This window comes from Salvelinus alpinus, chromosome 31 (genome assembly GCF_045679555.1).
Source record: "Salvelinus alpinus chromosome 31, SLU_Salpinus.1, whole genome shotgun sequence".
NCBI classification, from domain to species: Eukaryota; Metazoa; Chordata; class Actinopteri; order Salmoniformes; family Salmonidae; genus Salvelinus; species Salvelinus alpinus.
In genome coordinates, this window is record NC_092116.1 from 23920748 (window position 1) to 23940085 (window position 19338).

Sequence of the window (19338 nt, forward strand, 5' to 3'; positions counted from 1 at the left end):
AGTGGCAATAGTAGTAAAAGTAGTAATAGTAGTAGAAATAGTAGTAATATTAGTAGTGATAGTAGTAATAGTAGTAGTAATAGTAGCAGTAATAGTAATAGTAGTAATAGTAGTGGATGTAAAAGTAGCAAAAGTAGTAATAGCAGTATTAGTAGTAATAGCAGTAATAGTAGTAGTAGTGGTAGTAATAATAGTAGTAGTAGTAATAGTAGTAGTAATAGTAGTAGAACTAGTAGTAATAGATGAGAAAGCAGTAGTAATAATATTAGTAGTAGTAGTAGTAGCAATAATAGTAGTAGTAGTGTAGTGTTGTAACATTTGTATCATGGCTGTGTGTGGTTATAGCCACGAGATGAAGCGAAACCAGTCTGTCAAAAGTTGCTAGCTCATGTCTAAATTCTCAAACTAAATACATACTGCAATTCAAACCACAAAACATCTTAGCTTCGATTTTAAGACTTAAAATACAACGACTTGCCTAGCTAGTATTACTAGTAGTAATAGTAGTAGTGATAGTAATGGATGTAAAAGTAGTAATAGTAGTAATAGTAGTAGTAAAAGTAATAGTGATAGTAGTAGCAATAGTAGTAGTAATAGCAGTAATAGTAGAAGTAGTAGTAGTGGCAATAGTAGTAAAAGTAGTAATAGTAGTAGAAATAGTAGTAATATTAGTAGTGATAGTAGTAGTAATAGTAGTAGTAATAGTAGCAGTAATAGTAATAGTAGTAATAGTAGTAATAGTAGTGGATGTAAAAGTAGCAAAAGTAGTAATAGCAGTAATAGTAGTAGTAGTGGTAGTAATAATAGTAGTAGTAGTAATAGTAGTAGTAATAGTAGTAAAACTAGTAGTAATAGATGAGAAAGCAGTAGTAATAATATTAGTAGTAGTAGTAGTAGCAATAATAGTAGTAGTAGTAGTAGTAATAGTAGTAGTAGTAATAGTGGTAGTAGTAGTAATAGTAGTAATAGCAGTAATTGTAGTAATAGTAGTCGTAATAGTAGTGCGATGTAATAGTAGTAAGATGTAATAGTAGTAGTAATGGTAATAGTAGTATTAGCAGTAATAGCAGTAATAATAGTAATCATAGTAATAGTAGTATTAGTAGTAGTAGTAGCAATAGTCATATTAATAGTAGTAATAGATGTAAAAGTACCAATAGTAGTAATAGTAGTAATAGTAGTATTAGCAGCAATAGCAGTAATAGTTGTAGTAGTAACAATAGTAGTATTAATAGTAGTAATAGATGTAAAAGTAGTAATAGTAGTAGTGATAGTAGTAAAAGTAGTAATAGTAGTATAGGTAGTAATAGTTAAGTAGTAGTAATAGTAGTATTAGCAGTAATAGTAGTAGAAATAGTAGTAATATTAGTAGTGATAGTAGTAATAGTAGTAGTAATAGTAGCAGTAATAGTAATAGTAGTAATAGTAGTGGATGTAAAAGTAGCAAAAGTAGTAATAGCAGTATTAGTAGTAATAGCAGTAATAGTAGTAGTAGTGGTAGTAATAATAGTAGTAGTAGTAATAGTAGTAGCAATAGTAGTAGAACTAGTAGTAATAGATGAGAAAGCAGTAGTAATAATATTAGTAGTAGTAGTAGTAGCAATAATAGTAGTAGTAGTGTAGTGTTGTAACATTTGTATCATGGCTGTGTGTGGTTATAGCCACGAGATGAAGCGAAACCAGTCTGTCAAAAGTTGCTAGCTCATGTCTAAATTCTCAAACTAAATAGATACTGCAATTCAAACCACAAAACATCTTAGCTTCGATTTTAAGACTTAAAATACAACGACTTGCCTAGCTAGTATTACTAGTAGTAATAGTAGTAGTGATAGTAATGGATGTAAAAGTAGTAATAGTAGTAGTAAAAGTAATAGTGATAGTAGTAGCAATAGTAGTAGTAATAGCAGTAATAGTAGAAGTAGTAGTAGTGGCAATAGTAGTAAAAGTAGTAATAGTAGTAGAAATAGTAGTAATATTAGTAGTGATAGTAGTAGTAATAGTAGTAGTAATAGTAGCAGTAATAGTAATAGTAGTAATAGTAGTGGATGTAAAAGTAGCAAAAGTAGTAATAGCAGTAATAGTAGTAGTAGTGGTAGTAATAATAGTAGTAGTAGTAATAGTAGTAGTAATAGTAGTAAAACTAGTAGTAATAGATGAGAAAGCAGTAGTAATAATATTAGTAGTAGTAGTAGTAGCAATAATAGTAGTAGTAGTAGTAGTAATAGTAGTATTAGCAGCAATAGCAGTAATAGTTGTAGTAGTAACAATAGTAGTATTAATAGTAGTAATAGATGTAAAAGTAGTAATAGTAGTAATAGTAGTAGTGATAGTAGTAAAAGTAGTAATAGTAGTATAGGTAGTAATAGTTAAGTAGTAGTAATAGTAGTATTAGCAGTAATAGCAGTAATAGTAGTAGTAGTAGTAGCGATAGTAGTATTAACAGTAGTAATAGATGTAAAAGCAGTAATACTAGTAATAGTAGTAAAAGTAGTAATAGTAGTATAAGTAGTAGGAATAGTAGTATAAGTAGTAGTAATAGTAGTAGTAATATATGTAAATGTTTTAATAGTAGTAGTAATAGATGTAAATGTAGTAACAGTAGTAAAAATAGTAGTAGTAATAGTAGAAGTAATAGTAGTAATAGATGTAATAGTAGCAATAGTAGTAGAAATAGTAGTAGATGTAGATGTAACAGTAATAATAGTAGTAATAGCAGTAATAGTAATAACAGTAGTAATAGTAGTAATAGTAGTAGTAGTAGGTGTAAAAGTAGTAATAGTGGTAGTAACAGTATTAGTAGTAAAAGCTGTAATAGTAGTAAAATCAGTATAGTAGAATAGTAGTAATATTAGTATTAATAGTAATAGTAGATGCAATAGTAGCAATAGTAGTAGTAATAGTAGTAATAGATGTAAAAGTAGTAATAGATGTAAAAGTAGTAATAGTAGTAATAATAGTAATAGTAGTATTAGCAGCAATAGCAGTAATAGTTGTAGTAGTATTAATAATAGTAATATATGTAAAAGTAGTAATAGTAGTAATAGTAGTAGTAATAGTAGTAAAAGTAGTAATAGTAGTAATAGTTAAGTAATTGTAATGGTAGTATTAGCAGTAATAGTAGTAGTAGTAGTGATAGCAGTATTAATAGATGTAAAAGCAGTAATAGTAGTAGTAATGGTAATAGTAGTATTCGCAGTAATAGCAGTAATACTAGTAATCATAGTAATAGTAGTATTAGTAGTACCAATAGTCGTATTAATAGTAGTAATAGATGTAAAAGTAGTAATAGTAGTAATAATAGTATTAGCAGCAATAGCAGTAATAGTTGTAGTAGTAGCAATAGTAGTGTTAATAGTAGTAATAGTAGTAAAAGTAGTAATAGTAGTAATAGTTAAGTAATTGTAATGGTAGTATTAGCAGTAATAGTAGTAGTAGTAGTGATAGCAGTATTAATAGATGTAAAAGCAGTAATAGTAGTAGTAATGGTAATAGTAGTATTCGCAGTAATAGCAGTAATACTAGTAATCATAGTAATAGTAGTATTAGTAGTACCAATAGTCGTATTAATAGTAGTAATAGATGTAAAAGTAGTAATAGTAGTAATAATAGTATTAGCAGCAATAGCAGTAATAGTTGTAGTAGTAGCAATAGTAGTGTTAATAGTAGTAATAGATGTAAAAGTAGTAATAGTAGTATAGGTAGTAATAGTTAAGTAATAGTAATAGTAGTATTAACAGCAATAGCAGTAATAGTAGTAGTAGTAGCGATAGTAGTATTAATAACAGTAATAGATGTAAAAGCAGTAATAGTAGTAATAGTAGTAATACTAGTAATAGTAGTAAAAGTAGTAATAGTAGTAATAGTAATATATGTAAATGTTGTAATAGTAGTAGTAATAGATGTAGATGTAGTAACAGTAGTAAAAATAGTAGTAGTAATAGTAGTAATAGTAGAAGTAATAGTAGTAATAGTAGAAGTAATAGTAGTAATAGATGTAATAGTAGCAATAGTAGTAATAGTAGTAGAAATAGTAGTAATAGATGTAAAAGTAATAATAGCAGTAATAGTAATAGCAGCAGTAATAGTAGTAGTAATAGTAGTAGTAAGTGTAAAAGTAGTAATAGTATTAGTAGTAAAAGCTGTAATAGTAGTAAAAGTAGTATAGTAGAAGTAATAGTAGTAATATTAGTATTACTAGTAGTAATAGATGTAAACGTAGCAATAGTAGCAATAGTAGTAGTAAGAGTAGTATAGGCAGTAATAGTAGTAGTAATAGTAATAGCAGTACTAGTAGTATCCGTAGTAGTATTAATAGTAGTAATATATGTAAAAGTTGTAATAGTAGCAATAGTAGTAGTAATAGTAATAGTAGTACAAGTAGTAATAGTAGTATACGTAGTAATAGTAGTAGTAATATTAATAGTAGTATTAATAGATGTAAATGTAGTAAAAGTAGTAATAGTAGTAGTAATAGATGTACAAGTAGTAATAGTAGTAAAAATAGTAATAGTAGTAATTGTAGAAGTAATAGTAGTAATAGATGTAATAGTAGCAATAATAGTAAAAATAGTAGTAATAGATGTAAAAGTAATAATAGTAGTAATAGGTTGGAGTTAAAACCTACAGGAGGGTAGCTCGCCAGGTACAGGGTTCCTACTGGAGGGTAGCTCTCCAGGAACAGGGTTGGAGTTAAAACCCATGGGAGGGTAGCTCTCCAGGTACAGGGTTGGAGTTAAAACCCACGGGAGGGTAGCTCTTCGGGAACAGGGTTGGAGTTAAAACCTACAGGAGGGTAGCTCTCCAGGTACAGGGTTGGAGTTAAAACCTACAGGAGGGTAGCTCTCCAGGTACAGGGTTGGAGTTAAAACCTACAGGAGGGTAGCTCTCCAGGTACAGGGTTGAAGTTAAAACCTACAGGAGGGTAGCTCTCCAGGTACAGGGTCGGAGTTAAAACCTACAGGAGGGTAGCTCTCCAGGTACAGGGTTGGAGTTAAAACCTACAGGAGGGTAGCTCTCCAGGTACAGGGTTGAAGTTAAAACCTACAGGAGGGTAGCTCTCCAGGTACAGGGTCGGAGTTAAAACCTACAGGAGGGTAGCTCTCCAGGTACAGGGTTGAAGTTAAAACCTACAGGAGGGTAGCTCTCCAGGTACAGGGTTGGAGTTAAAACCTACAGGAGGGTAGCTCTCCAGGTACAGGGTTGGAGTTAAAACCTACAGGAGGGTAGCTCTCCAGGTACAGGGTCGGAGTTAAAACCTACAGGAGGGTAGCTCTCCAGGTACAGGGTTGGAGAGCCCTGATTTAGATGATGTTGGAAGTTGCCTGGATTTCAGACTGTGTATTTCTGATTTAGCCAACTCATATGATGTTATCGTGTTTGGCAGAACAACAACAGACAAAACTGACTTCAGCTGGAACAAAAACATTTTTTTAACCACTTTGAGATTCTTTATGTAATAAAAAGTGGTCTATAACTTATTATTATCCAGGCTACATTGCTGGTGGGGTTTCAGAAACGTCTGAGGCCTTGCACAGTCAGTTAGTGAGAGTGCTGAACCCATAGAATTCAGATTTGAATTAATTCTACGGTTCTAACCACAGAGTTAAATAGAACACATAGGATCTACGGTTCTTTCATTGGTGTGCTATCACTATTGCAAAAAACAGGACCTTGTGAAGACTACAACAACAATCACAACACCAGTAGTGATGTTGCACAAGCAGCAGGACCCCCTGAATGAATAACTAAGTCTAAGATTAAGACCCCTCCAGTGAACTGAATGGGCACTTGAGTGAAAATATGCAGTGGTTTTGAGTAACAGACAAGATGAACAAGATTCACAGGACTTACAGTAAATGAGTGACATTGTATTGTTAGAGGGGTCAAGGAGCGGCTTGAGTGTCATGTCATTGAACTCTATAAGGCTTTTTGGTTCAGTCATGCACATCTCCTAACTTTACTAGGCCTAATATATAGGCTATTGAGGTCTGTCAGAGTAGTTGGTCCATCTATGAAATACAGTAACCTAGTGATGAAAAGGCAGGTGTTTGTTTAGGAAGCAATAGTAATGGTATCTTTTTGTAGGAACTAACAGAGGCTAACTCCACCATGGCTCGTTGGCCAAAGCCTATGGGGAAATGAATGAAGGCCAAAAATAATGTCTTTGGTAAACACAGGCTTGGATGAACTTACACGTTTTGTTCTATGAGATAATCTTCATCAGCTAATGTCACTTTTTGTGAATTTTGAAGCATTTATGTAATCAAAATAAGCACATCAAGGCTTCATAATTCATAAAGCTCATGTTACTTGAGCGATATTATCTCATCGAACAAAACGTATATCTCCTAAGCCCGTTAACCTTATTTTCGGCGTTTATCCCAAAACTCCATTCTTTCCCCATTCATTTGCCCCATAGGAATGTCTAAACGAAACAGGTTTCATTTCCGTTTTTTTGGACTGCAAACTGGCGAACTCTATTCTACATTATTACAGTGCTAATACTGATTCAGAGAGAGGAACAATGCTGAGTTAGCTAATCGGGGAAGCCTAGTGACGAATGAAGAAAAAGTCATTACTTTATTGAGTCCAAGTCACTTGATATTAACCGTTGACAAATCCCAGTTATGCAACGCTGTTACATTGAATGGCCCCTGGCCCCTGCCTTAGGCCCTCTGACTAACGTTCACAACGGCTTTTTATGATTTCCTCATTATTCAAATCACTTTGATTTCATGAGGGCTATGAAAGGCGTGCTTGCTTAAGGCTAGCCAACATTATAAAAATCCTATAAACATCATAGGCAAGGCAGTGGTCCATAAGACAACTTTACCACAGACATCATTATAGTCAGGGGTGGAATCATTTTTTTATTATTATATATTTTTTTTTACATAGAATCCTATAATTTTTTAATGGGCAGTTCCCCGAGTGACTTTTCCCCATTTATCATAGTGTACTATTGTAGGCTATCGTGTAGGGCTCTGCTGCTGTCTCCGATCTCAGGGGAAACTCCTTCTCTCCAATTTAATCATTCAACATTGTGACCCCTATTAAAATTCACTTACTTTATGGAATTTACATTCCACCAAGCTCGTTAGACCCCAGCTGTCACCTACGGTTTATAGTATAAAAAGAAAACAACACAAACGTTACAGCATTTAACCCAAGATGGTAAACCTTAGTATCTGAAAGAAAGATACAACTCATTGACAATACCTTGTGTTGTGGTGTCATGGGGTTATTGTGAATTTTCAACCGCAGATGAATAAAGGAAACCAGTATCTTCGGTTCAAATATGTCTACCACCACAGAATGATCATTCATAGCCTCCTCGTGCCCCAAGGAGACATGCACATCCCATGTACACGTTTCATTTCAAGGCACGTTTGCAAAGTAGACAGGTGATCAACACAGACGACTGTCCCTACACCGCAGACTAGTGTGATGCGCTTCTTGCCACGGCTAGATGTACCGCAGCATCTCGTTTGGGTCCGTGGACAGTCACTGTGTCCCGACACACACTAGCACACCAATACGCATGGCCAATACATCTCTTCAGTGTGAGTCGACTATGTGTGTGGAAGGTCCCGACATAGATTCAGTCACTGTGAGGTGACGATAAGTTTACCGCCCAATGATGTGTATTAACCCTAGATGACTGACAGGGGGCGCTGTATTGGAGCGCACAGCCATTTTGGTACTCCTCCGCCAATGTAAAAAAAAAAAGATTTTGGAAGCTATAAAAATGCATTTATTAATGTCTACATCAGTCTACACACAAATACCTCATAAAAAAAAACTGTTTTTTAGACATTTTTGCAAATGTTTTACACACCTACTCATTCAAGGGTTTTTCTTCATTTTTTACTATTTTTTACATTATAGAATAATAGTGAAGACATCAAAACTATGAAATAACAAATATGGAATCACATAGTAACCAAAAAAGTGTTAAACAAATCAAAGTATAATTTATATATTTTAAATTCTTCAAAGTAGCCACTCTTTGCATTGACGACAGCTTTGCACACTCTTGGCATTCTCTCAACCAGCTTCATGAGGAATGCTTTTCCAACAGTCTTGAAGGAGTCCCCACATATGCGGAGCCCTTGTTGACTGATTTTCCTTCACTCTGCGGTCCAACTCATCCCAAACCATCTCAATTGGATTGAGGTCAGGTGATTGTAGAGGCCAGGTCATCTGATGCAGCACTCCATCACTCTCCTTGGTCAAATAGCCCTTAGACAGCCTGGAGGTGTGTTTTGGGTCATTGTCCTGTTGAAAAACAAGAGACAGTCCCACTAAGCGCAAACCAGATAGGATGGCATAATGCCGCAGAATGCTGTGGTAGCCATGCTGGTTAAGTGTGCCTTGAATTCTAAATAAATTACTGACAGTGTCACCAGCAAAGCACCCCCACACCATCACACCTCCTCCCCCATACGTCACAGTGGTAACCACACATGCGGTGATCATCCGTTCCACTACTCTGCATCTCACAAAGACACAGCGGTTGGAACCAAAAATCTCAAATTTGGACTCATCACATCAAAGGACAGATTTCCATCGGTCTAATGTCCATTGCTTGTGTTTCTTGGCCAAAGCAAGTCTCTTCTTCTTTTCTAGCTCCCGCATGGCGCAGCGGTCTTAGGCACTGTATCTCAGTGCTAGAGGCATCACAACAGACCCTGGTTCAATTCCAGGCTGTATCACAACCGGCAGTGATTGGGAGTCCCATTGGGCGGTGCACAATTGGCCCAGCGTCGTCCGGGTTTAGGTTTGGCCGGGGAAGGCCGTCACTGTAAATAAGAATTTGTTCTTAACTGATTTGCCTAGTTAAATACAAATAAAAAAAATAGTAGTGGTTTCTTTGCAGCAATTTGACCATGAAGGCCTGATTCACAGAGTCTCCTCTGGGTCTTCCTTTCCTGTGGCGGTCCTCATGAGAGCCAGTTTCATCAGAGCGCTTAATAGTTTTTGCGACTGCACTTGAAGAAACTTCAAAAGAAATGTTCTGGATTGCCTGACCTTCATTTCTTAAAGTAATGGACTTGGTGTTTTACCAAATAGGGCTATCTTCTGTATACCACCTCTACCTTGTCACAACACAACTGATTGGCTCAAATGCATTAAGGAAAGAAATTCTACAAAGGAACTTTTAACAAGGCACACTTATTAATTGAAATACCTTCCAGGTGACTACCTCATGAAGCTAGTTGAGAGAATGCCAAGAGTGTGCAAAGCTGTCATCAAGCCAAAGGATGGCTACTTTGAAGAATCTGAAAAATAAAAAATATTTGGATTTGTTTAACAGTTTTTTGGTTAATACATGATTCCATACGTGTTAATTCATAGTTGTGATGTCTTCACTATTATTATGAAATGTAAAAAATTGTAAAAAATAAAGAAAAACCCTTGAATGAGTAGGTGTGTCCAAACTTTTGACTGGTACTGTAAGTATTCAGACCCTTTACTCAGGTTCAAGTCCGGGCTCTGGCTCGGCCACTCAAGAACATTCAGAGACATGTCCTGCATTGTCTTGGTTGTGTGCTTAGCGTCGTTGTCCTATTGGAAGGTGAACCTTTGCCCCAGTCTGAGGTCCTGAGAGCTCTGGAGCAGGTTTTCATCAAGGATCTCTGTGCACTTTTCTCCGTTCATCTTTCCCTCAATCCTGACTAGTCTCCCAGTCCCTGAAAAACATTCCCACAGCATGATGCTGCCACCACCATGCTTCACCGTAGGGATGGTGCTAGGTTTCCTTCAGACGTGACGCTTGGCATTCAGGGCAAAGAGTTAAATCTTGGTTTCATCAGACCAGAGAATCTTGTTTCACATGGTCTGAGAGTCCAAGCGGGCTGTCATGTGCCTTTTACTGAGGAGTGGCTTCTGTCTGGCCACTCTACCATAAATGCCTGATTGGTGGAGTGCTGCAGAGATGGTGGTCCTTCTGGAAGGTTCTCTCATCTCCACAGAGGAACTCTGGAGCTCTGTCAGAGTGACAATTGGGTTCTTGGTCATATCCCTGACCAAGGCCCTTCTCCCCTGATTGCTCAGTTTGGCCGGGCGGCCAACTCTAAGAAGTGTCTTGGTGGTTCCAAACTTCTTCCATTTAAGAATGATGGAGGCCACTGTGTTCTTGCGGACCTTCAATGCTGCAGAAATGTTTTGGTACCCTTCCCCAGATTTGTGCCTCGACACAATCCTGTCACGGAGCTCTACAAACAATTTGCAAAAATGTCTAAAAACCTGTTTTTGCTTTGTCATTATGGGGTACCGTGATGTCATTATGGGGTATTGTGATATTATTATGGGATATTGGGTGTAGATTGATGAGAAAAAAAATATTTAATACATTTTATAATAAGGCTGTAACGTAACAATATGTGGAAAAAGGGAAGGGGTCTGAATACTTTCGGAATGCACTGTACACATCAGTGGTTACTCCTAACCACTGATCTAAGGTTTTGCACTTCTTCCCCCACATTGCTACGGTTAGAGAGAGGAAGGCTAAAACTGATCTGTGCCTAAGGGCCTAACAGGGCAGTTTCTACCCAGAGCGTCCGTCCGCCTCCTCCCTGTGGACCCTGAACGGCAACCCGTGTCCCGGGATGATGACATCAGAGGTGCGTAGCGCCTCCTGTCGGCTGGCCTCCTGAACTGCAGGATTCTCACTCAGTTCCCTCCAACTGTCGTCGTCAGTGCAACGCTCAAATAGGTCCCCGGCAACAAGCACCGTGCCCATTGTGGTTCCCTTCACAAGAAGGCTCACATCGTGCCCTGTGTGGCCCGGAGTGGGTACTATTGACACCTGGTGGAGAGATTAAAGTATTACAATGAGGTTCAGAGTACAGTAGTATGTAGTACCTATTGTAACATGCAAATGATGCACTGTAATGTTACTGAGTAAAGTGCTGGTGAATATGCATGGGAAACCATTGAATATGGCTGTTACACACACACACTATTGAATATGATTACACTGAGTTGAGTTGAACAAAATAACAGTTTCAGACTCACATGTTCATCAATAGGATAGGGTTGCCCCTCAGCCAGCTGGTTAGGAAGGTACCTATCCCCCTCACTGATGTCACACCCCACAACTATTGTTGCCCCTGGAAACAGCCCCAGATTACCAACATGGTCGGAGTGGCCATGTGTCCCCACCACCAAGCTGATATCACCCGGGTCTAGTCGCTTATCCTTCAGCCTTTTCACTAGAAAGTCCCGGTCCCACGGTCCTCCGGTGTCTACTAGAATAGTTCTAGGTCCCGTTAGGAGAGAGATAGTCCCGTCTGCCCGAAAAGAACCGTCCTGTTCGGCCAGACAATAGCCTACTTTGAGCACCGAGATGGAGTAGGGTTGTCCCACAATCTCGAGTTCTGTGTCTGATAACTCGCTTCTTCTAAACTCGCTACTGTTACATGCATTATTTTTCTCAGTCGCTTCCATCTCTGCTCAATAATAGATGTTTGCCAGCTACAGAATCACAGTTTTTGATCGATTAACTACAAATATCACTACATGTATCTAACAACCACACCGGTTGTTGACAGCTTGTACCAGTTCTACGGTATGGCAAGAAGAACAAGTGTAATTTTGTCGTTTGGAAAAAGAATTAGTTGTCACATCAAAGTGCTTTGTCGCCATCTGTTGGACGGCAGCGTCTATTACATGGTGTAAGGCCAGCTGGCGTCACGCAACTTTGCACCATGATCACTCTTACCTATATCTGCCTAGCCTAAACTATGGCAGGTTGAAATATATTTGGCTTCCAGTAAAATGTTATGATTTCTTTCGGTATAAGTCCACTTTCAAGACTATAGTGCATCTACTGTGTGTATGACCAACAGTAGTACCATGAACACAACAGAAGCAGTTGAGAGATAAACAGGTAAGTCACTTTTTTTGTGTTTAGGAGGTCAATTCTGGGTATTTTCAGATATTTCATAATTATAGATGCTGTATAGTATGAGATGCTAATATAGATGTCTTAAACAGAAAAAAAAGAAAGCTGACAAAAGTGTCAAACCTCAGTCAAACCTCAAACCAAAATGTGTAAAAACTCAATGTTAATAACTGTCTTAAAAATAACTGTCACAAACGTATTGTTTAACTACTATTTCATACATCTGAGATATATGATTTAAAATAACTGTCACAAACGTATTGTTTAACTACTATTTCTTACATCTGAGATATATGATTTAAAATAACTGTCACAAACGTATTGTTTAACTACTATTTCATACATCTGAGATATATGATTTAAAATAACTCACAAATATGACATTAAAACCCACCTCAATCAAAACAAAGCAGTTACAGTATTATACCTGAAAAGGTTTTGAATCTAAGAGTTCTGTGAAATGATTGATCACAATGCATGAGGTTGATGTTGGTTCAATACGTTTCTTATAGGAAATAATTGGAGAATTCCAGTAACGTGTAATCACTGTAAGGCAGTCTGTGGAACTGACCCTTGATCCTATAAACACTGGCAGACAACTTGACTGCATGGCTCAATTGTTATTGTTCTTGTGAAATAGTACATCTCTCTCTCTCCCTCTCTTTGTCTTTATCACTCTCTCACCCTTACTCTCAATTCAATTTCAATTTAAGGGCTTTACTTTATTGGCATGGGGAAAATATGTTTACATTGCCAAAGCAAGTGAAATAAATAGATAATAAACAAAAGTGAAATAAACAATAAAAAACTAACAGTAAACATTACACTCATAAAAGTTACAAAAGGATAAAGACATTTCAAATGTCATATTATGTCTTTATACAGTGTAGTAACGATGTGCAAACAGTTCAAGTACAAAAGGGAAAATAAATCATCATAAATATAGGTTGTATTTACAATGGTGTTTGTTCTTCACTGGTTGCCTTGTGGCAACAGGTCACACATCCTGCCACTGTGATTGTGGCATCTCTAATATGGTCATACATTTGGCAGGAGGTTAGGAAGTTCAGCTCAGTTTCCACCTCATTTTGTGGGCAGTGTGCACATAGCCTGTCTTCTCTTGAGAGCCAGGTCTACCTTCGGCAGCCTTTCTCAATAGCAAGGCTATGCTCACTGAGTCTTTCCTTAATTTTGGGTCATTCACAGTGGTCAGGTATTCTGCCACTGTGTACTCTCTGTTTAGGGCCAAATAGCATTCTAGTTTGCCCTGTTTTTTTCTTTCTAATGTGTCAAGTAATTATCTTTTTGTTTTCTTATGATTTGGTTGAGTCTAATTGTGTTTCTGTCCTGAGGCTCTGTGTGGTCTGTTTGTGTTTGTGAACAGAGCCCCAGGACCAGCTTGCTTAGGGGACTCTTTTCCAGGTTAATTTCTCTGTGGTTGTTGGCTTTGTTATGGAAGGTTTGGGAATCACTTCCTTTTTGGTGGTTGTAGAATTTAAGAGCTCTTTTCTGGATTTTGATAATTAGCAGGTATTGGCCTAACTATGCTCTGCATGCATTATTTGGTGTTTTACATTGTACACAAGGATATTTTTGCAAAATTCTGCATGCAGAGCCTCAATGTGGCGTTTGTCCCATTTAGTGTATTCTTGGTTGGTGAGCGGACCCCATACCTCACAACCATAAAGGGCAATGGGCTCTATAACTGATAGTATTTTTAGCCAGATCCTAATTGGTATGTCAAATTGTATGTTCCTTTTGATGGCATAGAAGGCCCTTCTTGCCTTGTCTCTCAGATCGTTCACAACTTTGTGGAAGTTACCTGTGGCACTCATGTTTAGGCCGAGGTATGTATCGTTTTTTGTGTGCTCTAGGGCAACGGTGTCTAGATGGAATTTGTATTTGTGGTCCTGGCAACTGGACCTTTTTTGGAACACCATTATTTTAGTCTTACTGAGATTTTTCTCTCTTGCTCTCTCGCCCTCCCTCCCTCCTCTCCATAGACCATAGACCACAATGCAGCAGCCTAATAACCACAATAGCCGGTCTCCTAAGGTGAAGGAGAAGGACCATCACTAGAGGTCGGAGGACAGAGGCTCAGAACCCTGGAACAAGCCCAACCTCAGTGACAAGCAGGCTGTCTTCTATGACATATGACACCCTATTCCCTATATAGTGCCCTACTGATAAAATAACTTGTATGTCTAAAGATAATGATTAAATAATTCCACTCTGAAACCATATAATTGTATGAAATGTATTATAATCATAAAACTATAATTTGATGATGTGTGTAGTTTTAGTCAGAATTAGAACGAGGACCTTTTGTTCCTTTTTACTATGTAAGCAGGGTGCAAGTGTGAAACAAATGATAAGAGGAGCTATCGACAGACAAGCTGGACCACTGTGTTCCTTACAGGACATTCTGTCTCCACCCGTGGAGGGGAGAAACTGTTAGGCTGGCAGAAAATTATGAAGCATGTTGCAGATTAAACAATGTATCTGTGTAGTGGAAAAACACTGACTGTCTGAGCAAGGCGTAGCTTAAGATTTGAACTTGTTTGTGCGTGTTATAAAGACTGGGTTGCATTTTTGATGTTAGAACGTTCTCGTGAATAAACATTTTTGACTATTGTAAGCTGGGACTCTTGTCTGTTTCATTCAACCAGAATATTACAAACTCTGGGTTGCAGACTGAGTAGATTAATTGAAGTTTATGGACATTGATAACAACATTCTCATAACACCTATCCAGTTCCAATGTCATACATGTCTTATGAGTTACAGGGAAACAATTGGAGAATTCCAGGAACATATAATCACACTAAGGATGTCTTTGGAACTGACCCTGATGATGATGTCGTCTATTGCTGTCTCACATGACACACTATTCCCTATATAGTGCACTACTTTTGACTAGAGCCCACTCTTTTCCATTAAGTGCACTACTTGTAACCAGAGCTACATTGTGACAAGACTGGCTTTGTAGTAAACACTAGGATTTGACAGTATAATCAGCCTACTAGTGTGTGGATGTATTCTGTGTTGTATTCTGCAGACTGTGGAGGCTACCCACTCAGCACCCTGGAATAAACCACAACTCAGCAACAGCAAGGTGGGTTCAGTTTCCATCCAGTAAACAACTAGCCACCCCATGTTTATGCCAGGGACCTTGTCCCAAGACCGTTGAATCGCCTATTTAACTTTCTGCATATATATTTTGAATCTTGGATGCTGGGCATGATGGCTGATATTAACCTACCTGGGTGATGTGTGTTATATTAACCTTCCTGGGTGGTGTGTTATATTAACCTACCTGGGTGGTGTGTTATATTAACCTACCTGGGTGGTGTGTTATATTAACCTACCTGGGTGGTGTGTTATATTAACCTACCTGGGTGGTGTGTTATATTAACCAACCTGGGTGGTGTGTTATATTAACCTGCCTGGGTGGTGTGTTATATTAACCTACCTGGGTGGTGTGTTATATTAACCTACCTGGGAGGTGTGTTATATTAACCTGCCTGGGTGGTGTGTTATATTAACCTACCTGGGTGGTGTGTTATATTAACCTGCCTGGGTGGTGTGTTATATTAACCTACCTGGGTGGTGTGTTATAATAACCAACCTGGGTGGTGTGTTATATTAACCTACCTGGGTGGTGTGTTATATTAACCAACCTGGGTGGTGTGTTATATTAACCAACCTGGGTGGTGTGTTATATTAACCTACCTGGGTGGTGTGTTATATTAACCTACCTGGGTGGTGTGTTATATTAACCTGCCTGGGTGGTGTGTTATATTAACCTGCCTGGGTGGTGTGTTATATTAACCTGCCTGGGTGGTGTGTTATATTAACCTACCTGGGTGGTGTGTTATATTAACCTGCCTGGGTGGTGTGTTATATTAACCTACCTGGGTGGTGTGTTATATTAACCTACCTGGGTGGTGTGTTATATTAACCAACCTGGGTGGTGTGTTATATTAACCTGCCTGGGTGGTGTGTTATATTAACCAACCTGGGTGGTGTGTTATATTAACCAACCTGGGTGGTGTGTTATATTAAACTACCTGGGTGGTGTGTTATATTAACCTACCTGGGTGGTGTGTTATATTAACCTGCCTGGGTGGTGTGTTATATTAACCTACCTGGGTGGTGTGTTATATTAACCTACCTGGGTGGTGTGTTATATTAACCTACCTGGGTGGTGTGTTATATTAACCTGCCTGGGTGGTGTGTTATATTAACCTACCTGGGTGGTGTGTTATATTAACCTACCTGGGTGGTGTGTTATATTAACCTACCTCTGAGGGAAAAAAAGTGGAAATTACAAACTTAAAACATTATTTTTAAGGCCAGGAGCCACACCCTCATAGGGTCTTTTTTTCTCTCCCTTTTTTCTCCCAGATCATAATCAACATTGAATGTAGACATGAATATAATACTTTTTAGTATTAAAAACAAAAATACATATTTTTTTGAAATATGCAAATTAGGTGATATCTCAATACATATATATATATACAGTGGGGAGAACAAGTATTTGATACACTGCCGATTTTGCAGGTTTTCCTACTTACAAAGCATGTAGAGGTCTGTAATTTTTATCATAGGTACACTTCAACTGTGAGAGACGGAATCTAAAACAAAAATCCAGAAAATCACATTGTATGATTTTTAAGTAATTAATTTGCATTTTATTGCATGACATAAGTATTTGATCACCTACCAACCAGTAAGAATTCCGGCTCTCACAGACCTGTTAGTTTTTTTTTAAGAAGCCCTCCTGTTCTCCACTCATTACCTGTATTAACTGCACCTGTTTGAACTCGTTACCTGTATAAAAGACACCTGTCCACACACTCAATCAAACAGACTCCAACCTCTCCACAATGGCCAAGACCAGAGAGCTGTGTAAGGACATCAGGGATAAATTGTAGACCTGTACAAGGCTGGGATGGGCTACAGGACAATAGGCAAGCAGCTTGGTGAGAAGGCAACAACTGTTGGCACAATTATTAGAAAATGGAAGAAGTTCAAGATGACGGTCAATCACCCTCGGTCTGGGGCTCCATGCAAGATCTCACCTCGTGGGGCATCAATGATCATGAGGAATGTGAGGGATCAGCCCAGAACTACACGGCAGGACCTGGTCAATGACCTGAAGAGAGCTGGGACCACAGTCTCAAAGAAAACCATTAGTAACACACTACGCCGTCATGGATTAAAATCCTGCAGCGCACGCAAGGTCCCCCTGCTCAAGCCAGCGCATGTCCAGGCCCGTCTGAAGTTTGCCAATGACCATCTGGATGATCCAGAGGAGGAATGGGAGAAGGTCATGTGGTCTGATGAGACAAAAATAGAGCTTTTTGGTCTAAACTCCACTCGCCGTGTTTGGAGGAAGAAGAAGGATGAGTACAACCCCAAGAACACCATCCCAACCGTGAAGCATGGAGGTGGAAACATCATTCTTTGGGGATGCTTTTCTGCAAAGGGGACAGGACGACTGCACCGTATTGAGGAGAGGATGGATGGGGCCATGTATCGCGAGATCTTGACCAACAACCTCCTTCCCTCAGTAAGAGCATTGAAGATGGGTCGTGGCTGGGTCTTCCAGCATGACAACGACCCGAAACACACAGCCAGGGCAACTAAGGAGTGGCTCCGTAAGAAGCATCTCAAGGTCCTGGAGTGGCCTAGCCAGTCTCCAGACCTGAACCCAATAGAAAATCTTTGGAGGGAGCCGAAAGTCCGTATTGCCCAGCGACAGCCCCGAAACCTGAAGGATCTGGAGAAGGTCTGTATGGAGGAGTGGGCCAAAATCCCTGCTGCAGTGTGTGCAAACCTGGTCAAGAACTACAGGAAACGTATGATCTCTGTAATTGCAAACTAAGGTTTCTGTACCAAATATTAAGTTCTGCTTTTCTGATGTATCAAATACTTATGTCATGCAATAAAATGCCAATTAATTACTTAAAAATCATACAATGTGATTTTCTGGATTTTTGTTTTAGATTCCTTCTCTCACAGTTGAAGTGTACCTATGATAAAAATTACAGACCTCTACATGCTTTGTAAGTAGGAAAACCTGCAAAATCGTCAGTGTATCAAATACTTGTTCTCCCCACTGTATATATATCGTGGAAATCGTACATTTACATATCGTGCAAATCCATTTTTCTGTCAGCGCCCCCCCTGATTTCTCAGGCTGGCACACAGGCCAAAGTCCCACAGTTGCCGTGCAAATATGTTTGTCAATCGATCCCAATATTACAGTCATTCCTTGATCATGTTTATTCAGTGGAGTGGCTGTGTGGTCCCAAGTCTGGGATTAAAGGTCTCTTTTCCAAGCTTAAAATGTTAAACATTCAACATTGGCCATGCTGTCAATGAAGCATGATTTGTGCCGCGCTCAAAACAACTGTTAACTCAGAACTGTGAAAACTTGACTTCAGTGAGTTCAAGACAACTGGGAAAATACTAGCTCCGACTGGGAAAATAAGTTTTGAACGGTCATCCAACTCGGAATTGTGAATCGGGAACTCGGGCCACTTTCTAGAGCTACGACCTGAAGATCACTGTCGTGATCATGATTCGACCATTTGATGACAAAGTTTAATGACAAAATTTGCCCACGAAGGACCGCCGCGCCACCTTCCTGTTCAAGTGAGCACAGCACAAGGTGAGTCCAAAAATGTTTTGTATGCTGCTGCAGGGAAGGTGCTGCTGCCAGGGAAATATGTATACTGTAACTAAGAAAGTAATACTAAGTGTATGTTGTGTAGTAAGCTATTAGTAGCCCATGTGATTCACCCTAATAATTTGGTCTATTTTCCCCTCTTAATTTCACCTACGGTTCTGACTTGGTGGTGCACATGTAGCCTATAACCGGTTTTAAAGAAATGGAGTCATTGAATATTGTAAGAGCTTTCATTGTCTGCTTATATGCCAACTTTATTTATCCCACGGTTCTGACTTGGTATACAGGGAGAATACTGTAAGAACGGCCCATGTTCTGAATTCTGTCAATCTACAATTCAAAAGTGCCGAACAAATAGTTATATTGACTACGTCCGTCCTAGCCTCTTAATCGAAATTACGGATTACCGCTTATCCGCTTGTCGTCCCCTTATGGTTTAGTTTGTACATCTCAATTGTCAGTAGAAACCACATTTGTTTAAGCAAGTCAGCCATAACAGCTACGTTTTTTTTTTTTAAAGGCAGTAAATGAGGCTGAAGAAACTTTCGCTGCCAGACAAGGCTCCGCTGATAGCCAGGTGTAGTTGTGGTAAGGTGTTGGGACTGCTGTTGGGACTCTGCTGGTGGGACAGCTTTATGTAGGCCCTAACAGTTTGTGGTCACCGTTATAGTGCAATTAATGTATTGCTTAGTGTTGTGTAGTGGCATTGCTGGCATGCATCCCACATGTT

The 19338-nt window shown here is 38.6% G+C and overlaps 1 protein-coding gene across 2 annotated transcripts; it reads right to left on the bottom strand.

Moving 5' to 3' along the window:
- Positions 1–6553: 6553 nt before the first annotated feature.
- On the bottom strand, positions 6554–11569 carry mblac1 (metallo-beta-lactamase domain containing 1). 2 transcript variants are annotated; one of them, XM_071378149.1, is made up of 4 exons: positions 11020–11569; positions 10554–10810; positions 9191–9281; positions 6554–8277 (listed from the first exon to the last, which is right to left on the bottom strand). In XM_071378149.1, the coding sequence occupies exons 1-3, from the start codon at positions 11449–11451 to the stop codon at positions 9215–9217; spliced, it is 756 nt and encodes a 251-aa protein (XP_071234250.1). In that variant the 5' UTR covers positions 11452–11569; the 3' UTR covers positions 6554–8277; positions 9191–9214. The 2 variants fall into 2 exon arrangements, with proteins under 2 accessions (XP_071234250.1, XP_071234249.1); XM_071378148.1 differs by having other exon boundaries at positions 6554–9281.
- Positions 11570–19338: the final 7769 nt, after the last annotated feature.

Bases quoted from the DNA above. Each gene is read 5' to 3' on its own strand.
- mblac1 (XM_071378149.1), bottom strand. From the start codon at position 11,451: ATGGAAGCGACTGAGAAAAATAATGCATGTAACAGTAGCGAGTTTAGA. The intron at 10,811-11,019 runs GTGAGTCTGAAA...TCTCTCCACCAG, and splicing joins CCTATCCTATTGATGAACAT to GTGTCAATAGTACCCACTCC. The intron at 9,282-10,553 runs GTAGAAACTGCC...TTTATTTTTCAG, and splicing joins GAGGCGGACGGACGCTCTGG to ATTCTTCAAAGTAGCCATCC.